Raw genomic sequence first — 15,548 nt, forward strand, 5'->3', positions numbered from 1 at the left:
GGTTACCTGGAGCGCTCCTGGCTGGACCCCCGGCTCTCCACAGGAGAGATGCTGGCCGAGTGTGCCGACGTCCTGTGTGTGGACTGCTTGCTTGGGGATGTTGACTGAGACCTGGCCTTGGACTTGGTCCGTGACCGTGACCGCCTCTTCTTCTTCTTCTCATGGGGACTCCTGGAGGAGAAACGCGTCCATGAGAGAAACGTAATTCCGGTTTAAGGACAGGGCACTAGGCAGGAATGAGCACATTTGGGGTCTAAGATATTCTGCAGTGACACATCAGTGATACTACCTTTCTACACACATTAATTCCTTTTAGGAGATACAGGTGTGTATATATACACATATATAGGGTCATTATGAACTGGGTCGCTGTGAGTCGCAACAGACTCCATGGCAACAGGTTTACACTCACTCACTCACTCACTCACTCACTCACTCAGCAAAACAACCGGCGGGCTTAACAAGTCACCTGGAGTAAAATGAGAGCCATCTTATCTTCTCGTGGAAGGGAGCTTCTGTTCCTATTCACATTTATGGTTCTTCAACAAAAGGCTCATGGAATTTAACATATAATCAGCACTTTATGTGCATTTAAAATACATAATAAGATAAACAGGCAAATGCTGTTTATACTGCTTTCATTTATGCTGATTTACTGAGAATTTCCAAAAAGAAAACGGGAAATTACTAAAAGTATTTACAGACACGGAGCTCACCATTCTTTCTGACCCTGGTGCTGATCTTAGGACTGCTGAATGCTCAGGATTCTCTAAAGGAAGGGCTAGGGAGCCTTCCCCTCCCACAGGCCCTCCAATGCCTCTCCCAACCTGACTCCAAGACGCCTCTACCCTCCTCCCACTCCCCGTAAAACTTTTTTTTTAAGTAAAAGAAACGCTCAGCTCAGAAAGGTATTCAGGCTCCTTCCGCACCCTCGACCCACCAGGTTCCTCCTCAGACAGGACCATAGTTACCAGTTTCTTGCTTTATAAATTGCATCCCTTTAAAATACATGATGTTGCTGTTAGGTGCATTTGAGTCGGTCCCGACTCATAGCGACACTGTGTACAACGGTGAGAAACACCACCCACCACCCAGTCCTGTGCTATCCTCACAGTTGTCGTTATGTCTGAGCCCACTGTTGCAGCCACTGTGTCAACCCATCACGTTGAGGGTCTTCCTCTTTGTTGCAGACCCTCTTCTTTACCAAGCATGACATCCTCCTCCAGGGACTGGTGCTTCATGACAATGTGTCCGAAGTACATGAGACAAAATCTCGCCACCCTCCCTTCTAAGTAAGGCGCATCCGGCTGTACTCCTTCCAAGGTAGATCTGCTGCTTCTGGCAGTCCACGGAATCTTTGATATTCTTTGCCAACACCGTAATTCAGAGGCATCAATTCTTCTTCGGTCTTTCTTATTCATTATCCAAATTTCGTATCCATATGAAGCGACATGGCTTGGGTCAGGAGTACCTTAGTCCTCAAAGTGACATCTTTGCTTTTAACACTTGAAAGAGTTCTTTTTCAGCAGATTTGCCCAATGCAATAATACATCGTGTGATTTCTTGACTGCTGCTTCTGTGGGTGTCGACTGTGGATCCAAGTAAAATGAAATCCTTGACAACTTCCATCTTCTCTGTTCATCATGATGTGGCTCACTGGCCCAGTTGTGAGGATTTTTGTTTTATCTTGAGGTGTAACCCACACTGAAGGCTGTGGTCTTTGATCTTCAACAATACTTCAAGTCCCCTTCGCTTTCGGCAAGCAAGGTTCTGTCATCTGTATGTTGCAGGTTGTTAATGAGTCTTCCTCCAATCTTGATGTTCCATTCTTCTCATACAGTCCAGCTTCTCGGATTATATGCTCAGAGTACAGACTGAGTAAGTATGGTGAAAAGATACAACCCTGACGCAAACTTTTCCTGACTTTAAACCACACAGTATCCCCTTGTTGTTTGAGCTACTGCCTCTTGATCTGTGTACCGGTTGTTCATCAGCACAATTAAGTATTCTGGAATTTTCATTCTTTGCAATGTTATCCGTAATTTGTTATGATCCCCACAGTTGAATGCCTTTGCATAGTCAATAAAACAGGTAAACACCCTTCTGGTATTCTCTGCTTTCAGCCAGGATCCTTCTGACATCAGCAATGATATCCTGGTTCCACATCCTCTTCTGAATCTGGTTTAAATTTCTGGCAGTTCCCTGTCGGTATACTGCTGCAGCCGCTTTTGAATGATCTTCAACAGATTTCCGTGTGATATTAATGATATTGTTTGATAATGTCTTCATTCGGTTGGATCACCTTTCTTGGGAGTAGGCATAAATATGGATCTCTTCCAGTCGGCTGGCCAGGTAGCTGTCTTCCAAATTTCTTGGCATAGGTAAGTGAACACTTCCAGTGCTTCATCTGTTTGCTGGAACATCTTGATTGGCACTTCGTCAATTGCAGCCTTGTTTTTTGCCAATGCCTTCAGTGCAGCTTGGACTTCTTCCTTCAGTATCATCGGTTCCTGATCATATGCCACCTCCTGAAATGACTGAACGTTGACTGATTCTTTTTGGTACAGTGACCTGTGTATCCTTTCCATCTTCTTTTGATGCTTCCTGCATCGTTTAGTATTTTTCCCGTAGAATCCTTCAATATAGCAACTCGAGACGTGAATTTTTTCTTTAGTTCTTTCAGCTTGAGAAATGTCGGGTGTGTTCTTCCCTTTTGGTTTTCTAACTTCAGGTCTTTATACATGTCATTATAATACTTTTACTTTTAAAATATATAATAGAAACAAACAAAATTTACCAGCATGCCATATAAGTCAAAAATGATCCAAACCCCCATCTGGCTAAGCTATGGGCCCCTGCATGAATTAATTAAAGGCAGGGTACCCATTCTTAACTGTAAATCAGGTACAACGCTGCTGTAACTTAGTCTCAAATGACACGACCTGCCACGAACGTGCCGAAGGAGCAGGCCCACTCGTTCATTCTTCTTGATGGCGGTTACTTCACGTCATGCGAAATACCCTGTCTGTCCGATAAGTTTTAACAAGTGCGTACACTGTGAAACCCAGAGCCCTAACCTGACAGAGAACATCTCCCTATTCCAGCAAGTTTCTTCAATGCCACTTCTGTCAGTATGTTCCCCTCCCCACGCTCAGAGGTAACCATCTCTACTGCGGAAATCTGACACGGAGCCACATGCCGCCCACTCTTGTGTCTGGCTTCCTTTGCTCAACAGAATGTCCATGATGTTGGGACAGTTTGTTTCTTTAGACTCAGGAACATGAACACACTGTATGAATATTCCATAGTTTATCCATTCTCCTGTAAATAAACACTGGTGTGTTTCCAGTTTTTGGCAATTATGAAGTTTCTGTGGTCAAATGTTTACTTTACAGCAAGTAAATACCTAGGAACAGAACTCCTGGGCCATGGTGCTGTGTATGTTTAACTTTACAAGAAGATGCCAAACCGTCTGCAAAGTGGTTGTACTATCTCACACCCTCACCAGCAGTACAGAGTTTCAGTTGCTCCACACCCTTGCCAACACTTAGTAGGATTTAATCTGCACATCTTGATACCAATGATGCCAGACATCTTTTCCTGAGCTTACTGACCATTTATATTGTTTTGAGAAAGGCCTGTTCAAGTCATTTGTACATTTCTTAACTGGGCTGCGTTGTCTTTTAATTTTGATACAAGGCTTTTGTTAAGAGATACAGATTGTGACTCTGTTCTCTAGTCTGGGCCTTGCCTATCCGTTCTCTTAACTGTGATGCTTGAGGGGAAGTTTTTTAATTTCAATGAGGTCTAACTTATTTTTTCTTTTATGGCAGGGTTTTCTAAGTCCTGAGAATTTTTGCCACCGCCAGGGTCAGAATACATTCTCCTCTGTTTTCTTCACAAAGTTGCACAGTTCTGGGTTTTATGTTTGGGTCTGACCATCTTGATGTACCTTTTGTGTGTGGTGTGTGGTTTGCTTTTTTCCCGTTCTGGTATCGGTTGTTCTAGTAATTTTGACAAAATGCCTCTCCTCTCCTCGTTGACTGCTCTGGCGCCTCTGTGAGGAATCGAGGCCACGCAGGGTCCTGTTAGGCTCTCCACCCCACCGGCTGCTCTGCCTGTGCCCCCTAACCAGTACCTCAGCCTCAACTCCTGCCGCTTTCTCGTCGGTCTGGAAATTGGGTTGGATAAGCCTCAAACTTCTCTTCATCAAGGTTGCCTGGGCTCTTCTGGGCCCTTTGCATTTCCACCCAAGTTTTAGGATCAGTGTGCCAACTTCAACAAAAGACTGTGGGAGCTCTGACCGGGGGTGGGTTGGGTCTGTGGATGAGCTTGGGGAGAGCAGACATGTGACCAACACCAAGTCTTCAATCTGTGAATATGGGCTCTCTCTCCATCGTCTAAATTTTCTCTTTGGAATGTTGTGTTTTTCAATACAGAGATGTCTGGCACACATTCGTTGAATTTACCCCTCAGCAGTTTGGGTATTTTGATGCTGTGATGAATGGGGCTGTTTTTAACTCCATTTTTCAGTTATTCTAGGGGAGTACGCAGCCTGGCGCAGTGGTTAAGTGCTCGGCTGCTGACCAAAAGGTCGCTGATTAGAACCCACCAGCTGCTCCTCGGGAGAAAGATGTGGCAGTCTTCTTCTGTAAAGATGACAGCCTTGGAAACCCTACGGGGCAGTTCTACTCTGTCCTACTGGGTCACTGAGTCAGAACGGATTCAACAGCGATTGGTAGTATATAGAAATTGACTTTAAAAAATATTGACTGTATCCTGCCTCTTTGCAAATTCATTTTTTAGTTCCGGCAGGTATTTTGTAGATTCCTTAGGATTTTACATAATTCTGTAAAAAGGCAACTTTCTTTTCCAATCTTTGCGCCTTCTACCTTTCTTACTGCCTTACAAACTTCCTGTCAGATGAGTCCACGGGTCGCCGATGACATTTTGGCCAGAGAGAAGCACATCCTTGGGCGTGATCCATGGGGGTGTATTTACGGGAAGTACACAAAGCTTGCAATTTACTTCCCAATGGTTCAGAGAAAACAAAGTATATCTGTATCTACAAAGTTAAAAAAAAAACCTGTATTTTTAGAGAGAGAGAGAGAAAGCAGATGTGAACACTTGGTGAACTGAGGTAAAGGTTATATGTACAGGGAGTTCACTGCACTCTTTTTGTTAACTTTCCTGTCAGATCTGGGCAGGCGGCCCCCTCCCACTGTCGGGTGATCTCCTGAGGCTGAGTGATAGCATGGCGGGAGTGAGTCAGTCACAGCGGGAGTGAGTCAGTCACAGCAGTGTGGAGGCCCACAGGCACTCCAAGATAGGAAAATGGAGGGTACGTTCTGACCACAGGGTTAACAGAATTCAATTGCTAATGAACCTGTTCTGCACCGACAGCTGACCCAATCGGCTGGTAATTGCCAGTCTATTCACCTCTGCAGAGTTAACTAGTTTAGAGCTCTCGGAGCTAGGTTCACAGGGTGTAATTCCATCTATCAGGACGTGTGCCTTATTAAAGTCCTAATGACAGTATCAGGAAGATCACGCAGGTTTTGACGTCTGAGCCTGGTTAGAAGACACTCACTGATTCCCAGTATAATCACCATCTTCTCCTGCGACAGCTCTTTCAACTCAAAGGTTAATTTGAAGACAAAGAACTCTTCCGTTGAGAGATCTTTTGCTACCCAGAATCCATTTTTAGACCGTGCTCTTTCCATAAACCGAAGGTGATGATGATTTTGAAATGTTAAACAATTACTTGCTTAAGGAAGAATATCTTACAGCGGATTCCCATTACAACGCCAAGAGCCACGTGTGCCTGCTGACGGAGGACCAAGGCAGGAAATGCCATTCACACAGGGCTGAGTGAGCTGGGTGTGAATCACACAGGGCTGAGTGAGCTGGGTGTGAATCACACAGGGCTGAGTGAGCTGGGTGTGAATCACACAGGGCTGAGTGAGCTGGGTGTGAATCACACAGGGTTGAGCGAGCTGGGTGTGAATCACACAGGGCTGAGCTGGGTGTGAATCACACAGGGCTGAGTGAGCTGGGTGTGAATCACACAGGGCTGAGTGAGCTGGGTGTGAATCACACAGGGCTGAGTGAGCTGGGTGTGAATCACACAGGGCTGAGTGAGCTGGGTGTGAAGCCTTAGCCAGTCGGTTGGCTTTCAGGAAGAAGAGATCCCATCTTACTGCTTAATGGAAACCACTGTACGACTGGCTAGATTACTGCAGAACTTCCCGTTAGCCTTCTCAGAGCTTCTCCTGTGAGTGCATCTGAGGGAGGGGCTGACGTGAGGCTGGCGGCTGGCCACAGTCTTCAGCAGGTGGGCTGCACTGGGCAGTGGCTGTGTTTGCCCAGGGAGAGGGGGGACCCATAGGTGCCCTTGTAGTCCTGGAATTAATGGTGCCCCCACAACGTAATCCTGAAGTCCTGGAATCCATGGTGCCCCCCACACCATGACCCTGAAGTCCTGGAATTTGTGGTGCCCCCCACATCGTGAACCTGAAGGTCCTGGAACCACAGGTGCCCCCCCCGACCGTGACTCTGAAGTCCTAGAATCCATGGTGCCCCGCACAACACTATCCTGAAAGTCCTGGACCCACAGGTACCTCCCCAGACCATGATCCTGAGGTCCTGGACCCCACATGTCCTGAGCCTTACGTGGGCATGCTGACACGGCACTGTAAAATTCAAGGTTGCAGAGGGGCCACACTGCCGCCCCCACTGCAGAGTGCCAGTCACTGGACGATGGTGCTGGCTGTGCTGGCTGGGCCTGTAGTAGCACCCATGTGGGAAGAAGCACGTATAGAAAGCACCAGCTCTACTCTTCAGGACCCCTAGTTTTCAGGGAGAACTGAAGCACAAGCTCAATGCTATGAAACACCTGGGCGGCCGCCATCAGCCCTGAACCTGAGCCCAGCCGAGCAAACCAAGGAAGGGCCTGTCCCTGGAAAGCACCTATGGCCAAGGGCATGGCCAGAGCGGGGACAGGTTGGATAGGCCTGCTGTGGCACCGATGGAGACTGCTGCCCACTGTGCTCGCTGGCCTGGGGTCATGACAGCCCTGTGAGTGCCACAGACGGGAGCCAGGCCATTCTTGTGAGAGTGGAGCCCACCTAGGGCACCCACTGGCCCTCTTGCTGCACCTGTATGGTGAGGAAGTGGCTCTGGGATCAGAGGTGGAGAGCAGGTATGTGGCTGGGCTCCCATTTCAGAGGACAGACCAACCCCACGTGCTGGCCTTGTACAACCCTGACCGGGTTGCTAGTGCCCCCCACCGCCCCCACCCTGTGCCTTTGTGGGTGCCACGGGTGTGTACGCAGTCACTGGCATGGACCACTCAGACGGCAGCAGTGACTCTGTGCGTGTCCAGAGTCTTTGGACCAGGAGCCCTGCCTCCTCTTTTCATCTGTCCACCTACGCTTCTTTCTTCTCGCAGCCAGCAAAGAAGCGTTCGTCAGGGCTGTGCTGGGTCCAGCACAGGAGATGGACGTGGAGCCAACGCCGGCAGGTAGGTGAGCCAAAGCAGGGTTCCTCCCTGCCCATTGGCGGTCCCAGCCGGCAATGTTCAGGGCCCGCTCCCTTGCCCGTCTAGGCTATAGCAGTCACAGAGGCTGGACTGAGGGCAAGTCTCCCTTCAGTTTCCACAGCTGTGCTCTGTGACTCCGACACTAAGCCCACCCGCCTGAGTGTGTGGCCCACCTGGAGCGTGTCCGCTTCCGGCTGGCCCCGGGGCTGTTGCTCACGCGGTAGGCTGTGGGGACGCCACGCTCCTCCCGCCGCCTCTCTGGGGAGTGAGCTCTTCTCCGGGGGGACCGGGACCGTGACCTGAACAGAGGAGGAGCAGGGTTTAGTTCCTGAGTCTGGTCTGCCCGACACCATCTTCTGTGGCCTTAGTCTGCGGGCCTTGGCAGCACAGCTTGTGCAGGTGCTGGGGTGGGCTCCTCCCGGCCCCCTACTCCACCGGCAGACACCGCCTCTCCTCACCACACCAGTGCGGAGGTCCTAACCAATGCACACTCCCGTCTAAGGCCAGAGGCTAGCTGAGCGGCTGGTTCAAATGGCCACTAGCCACCGATTCTCCACATTAAAGGCCTGACTGCAGTCTATGGCTGTCTCAGACCTGTTTCTCCTCCTTCTTCTCGCCTCTGCCCATTTTATCACCCCAGAACCTTCAGCTTACTGAAATCTCCATCAAAAGTAGGTAGGGGAGTCACTTCTCCTTGTTCTGAATACTGACGGTAGGTTTAGTGGAGACAGAAACTAGACAGTAATCAAGTTAGGGGGTCAACTGGAAGTTTCTTTAGTTCCCACTCCTCTTGGGGTCTATGAACATGAATTAACACCAAGAACTGGTTGTGGGCACAGTGGCATCAAGCCTAAACCTCCATTCTGAACATGCCATTCTCATAATAATTTAAACAACTGAAGCTGATGAGGTTTCATGGGTGGAAAAGTGTCCATTAGTACGCTATTCTCGCTCTGGGTGTGCCTGAGAGACTGTGTCTGCTCAAGCGGGACACAGCCCACACGGGCAGCAGGGACCCCACAGTCAGTGTCGGAACCTGCCCGGGACCCTCGCCCACATGGGGGTCAGGTCCTAAAGGCAGAGCCCCTAGTGCTGGGCTTAGCACTTTTGTTGCAGTTCTGTTTTCACTCAGTAAAACCACTGTTTTGGGAAGACCTGCAATAAGCAGAAATCTGGGAAAAAAAAAACCAAAAAACTCATTTCTTCCCTTTCTGTTTCCATGACAACCCACTGGAAAACAATATAAAGAAGAGCAGTTTGATTCTGCCTTTTAAAAAAAATTCTACATTGACTCATTTTAATTGCAGTAACCCCCCTCCCTGCATTTATTAAAACAGAACAAAAACCCCAACACATGCTGCCGCTCCAACGATCAGCCCTCAGTGGCATTCCACTCTCGGGTCACAGAGAAAAGCCTGCGTCATTGGTGGAAAAGCTGGACCGTCCTGGACTAGACCTGCCCCAGAGTGAACAGTGCTGGGGGCGGGCTTCTCCCCTCAACTGTTAACAAGTTAGCTGCTTTTAGCTTGTCAAAAGCTTTGGCTTTTTTTCCCCCAGACCTTTCCTAAGACTTATAAAAGAGATTACAAAGGTGAGTCAGTAGACACCTTGACATTTTACCAGGTTTTCCCTCAAAAGAGCTCCAGGAGTCAAATCTTTTCGTGGTCGAGGCTGCCTGATAGCGCTCCTGCTCAGCCGCCGCTGCCGCTCGCCAGACGCTGTGCCCCGGCTCCGTGCTCAGTGTCCCTGGGGGGGCTGTGGGGCTGTGGTATGGAGGCACCCAGAATGAAATATGCTGGTCTGGGACTAGAGTCCTGAAAAAGCTCTGCACCTTGGTCAAAGCTACAGCACCTTACGGAAAGCTGAAGTGTAGCACTCTATACAAACCCAGGAATCAGGAAAAGGTTAGCTTTCAATGCCTGCAAGCTCACAACTCTGAAATACAGTACCATTTGGCAGTGGCTTTTTTTTTTTTAGTATTAGGGTGCTTTAAAGTTGAGTGGCTGTTAATACGAGATTGCAAGTTATCTGGGAACGAAGCCCATCTCAGAATTGGGGCCAGTAAACAACATCAGATAATTCCTTAAGCTGTATTTTAATTAAAGAAGCTTTAATGATTTTTATTCTGTTAACCGAGCTTTTAGTATTGCCACCACAACACAGCGTAGAAACGGGAGTCCCGTTTCATAAGGACGTTATCTGCACCACGTGCCTGGGGGCTTCTGAAAGGGGGTGAGACCACCTGTATGAAAACTTCTCAAGCATCATGCAACTCCGAGATTCTTTCCTGAAAAATCACAACGTTCTACTTTCAAAGTAAAGGCACGATGAGACTTTTTTCAATGATAAAATCCCAGAAATTTCATCTGGATGATGGTGATCGTATTTACAAACACCTTCCTGTTACCTGCACGTCACCATTCATCTCCCTGCTTCCTCCGTCCACGTCACTACGTGGGGCTTTACACAGCTGCACGATCTGGACAGCTGACCCAGCAGCAAGGGTCTGGATAACAACTGCGCCTTCACACCTGAGAGGCCCCTGGCTTTGTGTCTTCCTCAACTGTGAACTGCGGACTAAATTTCATCTATGGGTTTGTAGTAATTTCCTAACAGGCTGGGTGTCTGCTGTGGCTACCCCTCCCTCCTGCATCATTAACTACTGACCACATCCCATGTTTGCTCGGGGTCTTGTTTACGGTTACTTCACGTCAGCACTCTGAATGTGACCAGGTGGGACACTTACAGTGCTGCCTCGCCCCTTCCTGGAACAGGATCAGTCGACTACATTAGGTACTTTTATTGGTTTGCTGTGCCGTTTACTGAGGGGAAGAGGAGTCATGAATCGCACATTTCAAACTAAAATATGATCCCAATTCTGCCCGCTTGAATTCTTTTTGAATATTGAATACAACTGTTAAAAAAGTCACTATTAACCCCCAGCTTCCTCTTCCCCAAAGTAGAATTACTTAGGGGGCGAACGTCTAGAATGCAATGTATCTTTATCACTTAGGTTCTCTTCATTGGAGGAGATCTTAAAATGATGAAATTCGAAGTTCGACACAGAACCTCCCTCAAAATGCTAGACTAGCACTGAAGACAGGTAAAGCTAACACCAAAGGACATCTTCCCAAAAGTCTTAAGAACAAACTTGGCTTCAACCTTTACTCTTAAAATTTCAGTTTAAGAATACCTAAACCATTAAAACCAGTTTAATTTTAGGCAGTAAGTGAACTGCAAGGAGTACTTCTTAAAACAATCATCCACTAAGGTGGAGAATCTCATGGGATGTAAAAATACAAATAAAATACGCAACAACACAAGAGAAAAAGACTTTTACCTTAAAGATTTTTCTAAGAGTAATTCGCCTATGGGAATCGTAGTTACTCATTATTTAGACATTCTGAATAAATGGGACTTTAACTGTAAAAGATTATATATAAACAAAAACTCATTATGCTATAAAAGACTTTCTAAATCTTAACTTTCTACATTTTTTTATAGAATTTTAGCCATTTAACATATAAAAGAAAAATATATTTCAATTGTAGCATCCTCCCACAATTAGAAATATTAAAAAATGCAGCATTTTACTTCGAGCTGGCAGTAGTCATTTTAAAACAATCAATTAAGTTGTCTCAGGCACAAGAAACAAGTCTCCTATGTCCTACGTAGACATTATGTCTGTATTGGGTTATTCTATCTGAAAAGACAGATAGTTAAAGAAAAAATTATCACAATATCATTAGCAACTTAAATACTTTGGTCAGAATTTAATTATTTTTTATATTCCACAATTCATATTACTGAGAAGAATACCAACCCATCCCACTTTATGACTGGATCCTCCCTGGATTTATCAGTGCTGGAAAGCTGTGACCGAGAGATGAAGTCTGCAACCAGCTGAGGACAGAAGGCAGTACAGCTCTCCTGAGTGAGAGCTGAGGCCGGTTCCCACAGAGGGGACAGTAGCAACTACCAGCTCACCTAACTTAGCTTCTGGGCCTCCTCTACCACAGGAGAGCTGGTCTCTCGGCCTCGCCTCTTACTTGAGACCCTTCACAACCACCTCAGGTGGCTGAGCACGGAATACAGGTTTGTTACCAGGGAGAACAATCGTCACGTACTAACTTTCGAGGTAGCACCCCACGCATCATCAAATACTTTGAAGGCTTTGCTTCATTACATTAGTCGTTTTGTAATAAAGCTGCACCGTGCCTTGATATTGTATCTAAACACCCAGAGCTTAACTCATTTAGGGAGCTTATCAGTTGGCTGAGCTGACCAAAGCCAACAGTTTTGGTATCAAGTAGATACTGCCCCAGCCACTGATATAAAAAAGCTCTGTTCACACTGCACAATATTTTAACTGTAGATCAAATTAAGGTAAAATTGGTAGCCTAATGTCATAGTAGAACTCACACTCAGAAAACTTTAATTTTTTTCTTATTTTAACTGAAAGTTACAAATTAAGGAGTAAGAATTTGCTTCTCGCACTTAGCACTGAGTATATTCAAACAGTAAATTTTATTTTAATGTAAAATAAAAACATGTAACCCTAAATCTATTCTAATATAAAAAATACTTAAAAAGTAAAATTCAATAATATATAAGTGATTTATTCTATTATAGATAAGAAGAAGACATAAAACCGAGAAACTTAATATTCCAAGTGTCAGATGGACTCTTTCCACCTCAAGGAAGCAAGCTGGGGAAAAAGTTTATGGTCTTATGTCATCCTTCCCTTAAAGCTGAACAGGTGGGACACAACACCAGCGCCCAGAATCGACTGTATCTGTCCAACATTCAAAACGGAACCAATTTCTCACTCTAGAGAAATGGTATATATAGGAGTACCTTTACAGTTAGCAGCCCCCAAGAGTGGGGGTTTATAAACTGAGTATATTTTACTTCTGTTTGAGCCCTGCAATAAAGAGTTCTGCTGCACCTGGTGTTACCTGGCTGGCTCAGGCCCACACCTGGTGTTACCTGGCTGGCTCAGGCCCACACCTGGTGTTACCTGGCTGGCTCAGGCCCACACCTGGTGTTACCTGGCTGGCTCAGGCCCACACCTGGTGTTACCTGGCTGGCTCAGGCCCACACCTGGTGTTACCTGGCTGGCTCAGGCCCACACCTGGTGTTACCTGGCTGGCTCAGGCCCACACCTGGTGTTACCTGGCTGGCTCAGGCCCACACCTGGTGTTACCTGGCTGGCTCAGGCCCAGGTTATTTATTTTCAGCTGTAGAATGGCATTAGAGACTTTTCAAATAAGAAATCTTAAAGAAGTTTTGATATCTACATACAAACTCCTGGGAGCTTTCAAAAACAGAATGCCAACGTCAGCAAAATTATTCACTTATTTAAAGCAGAAGTCTTTTGTGTTCAAGTGTGTGTGGGGGGGTGGAGGGTGGAAGTGACAGATCTCTGAAAGAATTAGTAAAAATGCAGACGTCCAGAGATCACACTTATTCATCACCCAAGCATGTCCAGTTTCACTGTCAACAAGTAAGTGTAAATACCTGTCAATTCTCTGGGGTTTGGTCTGGGCAAAAACATTGTTTTAGGATATATTCAGAGAGGCAAATGTGTACAATTTTCCTTTTTTAAAAAAAAGGGCAAAAAGTACAGGACATCTGCATTTTTCCTATGGAAAGTTAAGAACTGACATCTATCAAAGGAGAAAAACCAGATCACAACAAGCCGAGTGCTGTGCAGAGAGGCTGAGGGAAGTCCCATCGACACCGAGCAGGACAACCAAAGGTAGGTGCAGGTTCCAAAAACAGCAGCCTGCTTCTCTGAGCCTCCCGCAAGCCCGTCACTTTTGTTTTTACTGCTTTAGTAAGCAGAAAACTCCACGACCCTTAAAGGTTTTCATGTTTATTATTTCTGTTGCCAGGAATGTTAAGTGCTTTCCCAAAAGCTGGCTTCTCGTGACGAGTGGTGGGAGGTCTGGAGAGGCACGTTAGTGACAAGGAAGACAAACGTGTCTGAACGGCCGCATCTCACTCTCACAGGCTCTCGCACGTGGAGCAGGAGAACCCGCACGCAGGTGAACTGGTGAAGCCTCCTTCCGTTTAGAGCTTTCCAGATTCAAAAGAACTCAGCATGGAAAAGCGCACTCACACAAACACAACCACCACCACCACCAGCGTGGCACTCTGCGGAATTTTTCACACATCCAGCAGGTGTGCTGGGTTTGCTCCCAGGACCTGTTAAAACGTAAATAAATACATACGTACACATTTACCCTGGCAGTAGTCGACAAGCTTAGGAAGTTAAGACAGACCTTTAAAGACCTTACTTGGCTCTGCAGGGGTGTATCTACACACACACCTGCGTCCTCACAGGTAACTAAGTCACAGACCCTGCGCGGCTCTATGGGCCACGCCAGACGGCAGCGCCGCCCTGCACACCCACCTCGACCGCCGCACCGTCCGGTAGGCGCTGGGGAGGGCGTGTTTGGCTTTTGAGTGCGACCTGGACCTGGACTTGGATGACGAGTGGTACTTGGGTGAGCGGGATCTCGTTCGAGACCGTTTTTTGTGCTTTTTCTTCTTCTTCTCCTTCTCTTCTTCTCGGGGTGGATCTTTGCTTCTGCTTGAAGGCCTGTCGGGCGGTTTACCTTCCAGAGCGGGCAGGGCTCTCCCTGCAGCCAGTGGAGCACAGGGCGAGGCGGCACTGGCTTCCTGCGAGCAAAGTAGACGTTGGGTGTGAACAGGGATTTAAATGCAGACCTGTGAGATTTCACCGACAGCCCCTCATGCCCACCACGGACCACCTCCCCTCCTCTGGCTTTCCATCTGCTCCCACAAGTCCTCCCCGCACCTCAGGGGAAGGACAACTGGCAAGACCCTCTGCTCAGGACTCCTCAGGCGCCTAAAGAACAACTAGAACTTTCCCCTCCACTGAGTGTCTTCCTATCCAGGAGCAACTCCGCCAATCTGGAGGCCACAGACGTGAGACGTAATGAAAGGAGCAACATGTCCAGGACGCTAAACTAGAAAGATCTACGTCTGCTCTTCTAAGAAGTAATTTCACCTTTTCATTGAAAAAGAGAGCCCAGATCTCCAGCATTAGGTCTTCTATGCATCTCTGTGTGCTCTGGAAGTAATTTTAATGAAGGTCTGACTAGTGTGGCAGCACTCTGCAGGGTGTGCCCACCACAAACACCGCCACCCTTGGTTTTATGAAGACCGGCACTTCTCCTCCTACAGCCCTTCCCCTTCGCTGGTCACTCCTCCACTCATGTGAAATGAATTTTAACCACCACCATTAAACTCCTCACCCGAGAGGCCAGACGTGCTGAGAAGCTGCCATTTATCAGCCGACCCCCGCCTGTGCCCCAGATGCACACAGGGTCGAGCTCCAGCAGGCGCCGCCCCGTGCCAGGCTGGCCTCCACCCGAACTCCAGGCCGCGAGTGCAAACGGCATTCGCAATTCCTCACCTGCCAGTTGGGTTTTCCTTCCTTCCCTCCCTCCTTGGATCTGCATGGACAAGGCCACCCTCAAGGCCACCTGGCTGAGGGGAACAACGGCTATTTGGACGTTATGTGCTCGTTCTGGCTTTGCAACGCCAACAATGGCACCCTGGGGGGTGGGTGCAGTCAAGGCCGGGAAGGCCCGATGGCACCCAGCCTGCTGTTCATGCTCACAGTATACCACTGCCCACAGCACCCACGGTCCTGCAGAGATTCTCAGGGGAGAGGGAGGGAGCCAGGAGGGCTAGGGACACCCAAGGAAGAGTATGCCTTGTTCCAGAGTAGCTCCTTCCCAGGGAGAACAGCCCATGGCCAGGGCCTCCGCGGCCAGGGCCTCCGGCACAGTGGCTTGGGGTCCTCTAGTTTCTCTCTGGTGTTTGGTCCCCAGGAGGGACGCACACAAACACACTGACACAGCCAAGTTCATTTTTCAGGCTCTGCCTAATTATCTCCAGGGACAAGAGATAATTTCCTCAAGCGAACCCATTCATTGTAGGACAGTTCTTACTGTCAAAGAGCTCTTTCTCG

General features: G+C 47.7%; 1 protein-coding gene across 5 annotated transcripts in view; it reads right to left on the reverse strand.

Moving 5' to 3' along the window:
* Positions 1–15,548, reverse strand: part of SFSWAP (splicing factor SWAP) — an 80,112-nt gene that overhangs the window by 3,648 nt on the left and 60,916 nt on the right. For 3 of the 5 annotated variants that reach the window (XM_064272030.1, XM_064272029.1, XM_064272026.1), the window contains exons 14-17: positions 13,959–14,227; positions 9,148–9,303; positions 7,714–7,839; positions 7–171 (exon numbers count right to left, since the gene is read on the reverse strand). In XM_064272030.1, coding sequence (XP_064128100.1) covers positions 7–171; positions 7,714–7,839; positions 9,148–9,303; positions 13,959–14,227 — 716 coding nt within the window. Of the gene's footprint in view, positions 1–6; positions 172–7,713; positions 7,840–9,147; positions 9,304–13,958; positions 14,228–15,548 lie in introns of those variants that run through there. The other 2 variants (XM_064272028.1, XM_064272027.1) reach the window with 2 other exon arrangements.

This window comes from Loxodonta africana, chromosome 19, assembly GCF_030014295.1.
Source record: "Loxodonta africana isolate mLoxAfr1 chromosome 19, mLoxAfr1.hap2, whole genome shotgun sequence".
Taxonomy (NCBI): Eukaryota; Metazoa; Chordata; class Mammalia; order Proboscidea; family Elephantidae; genus Loxodonta; species Loxodonta africana.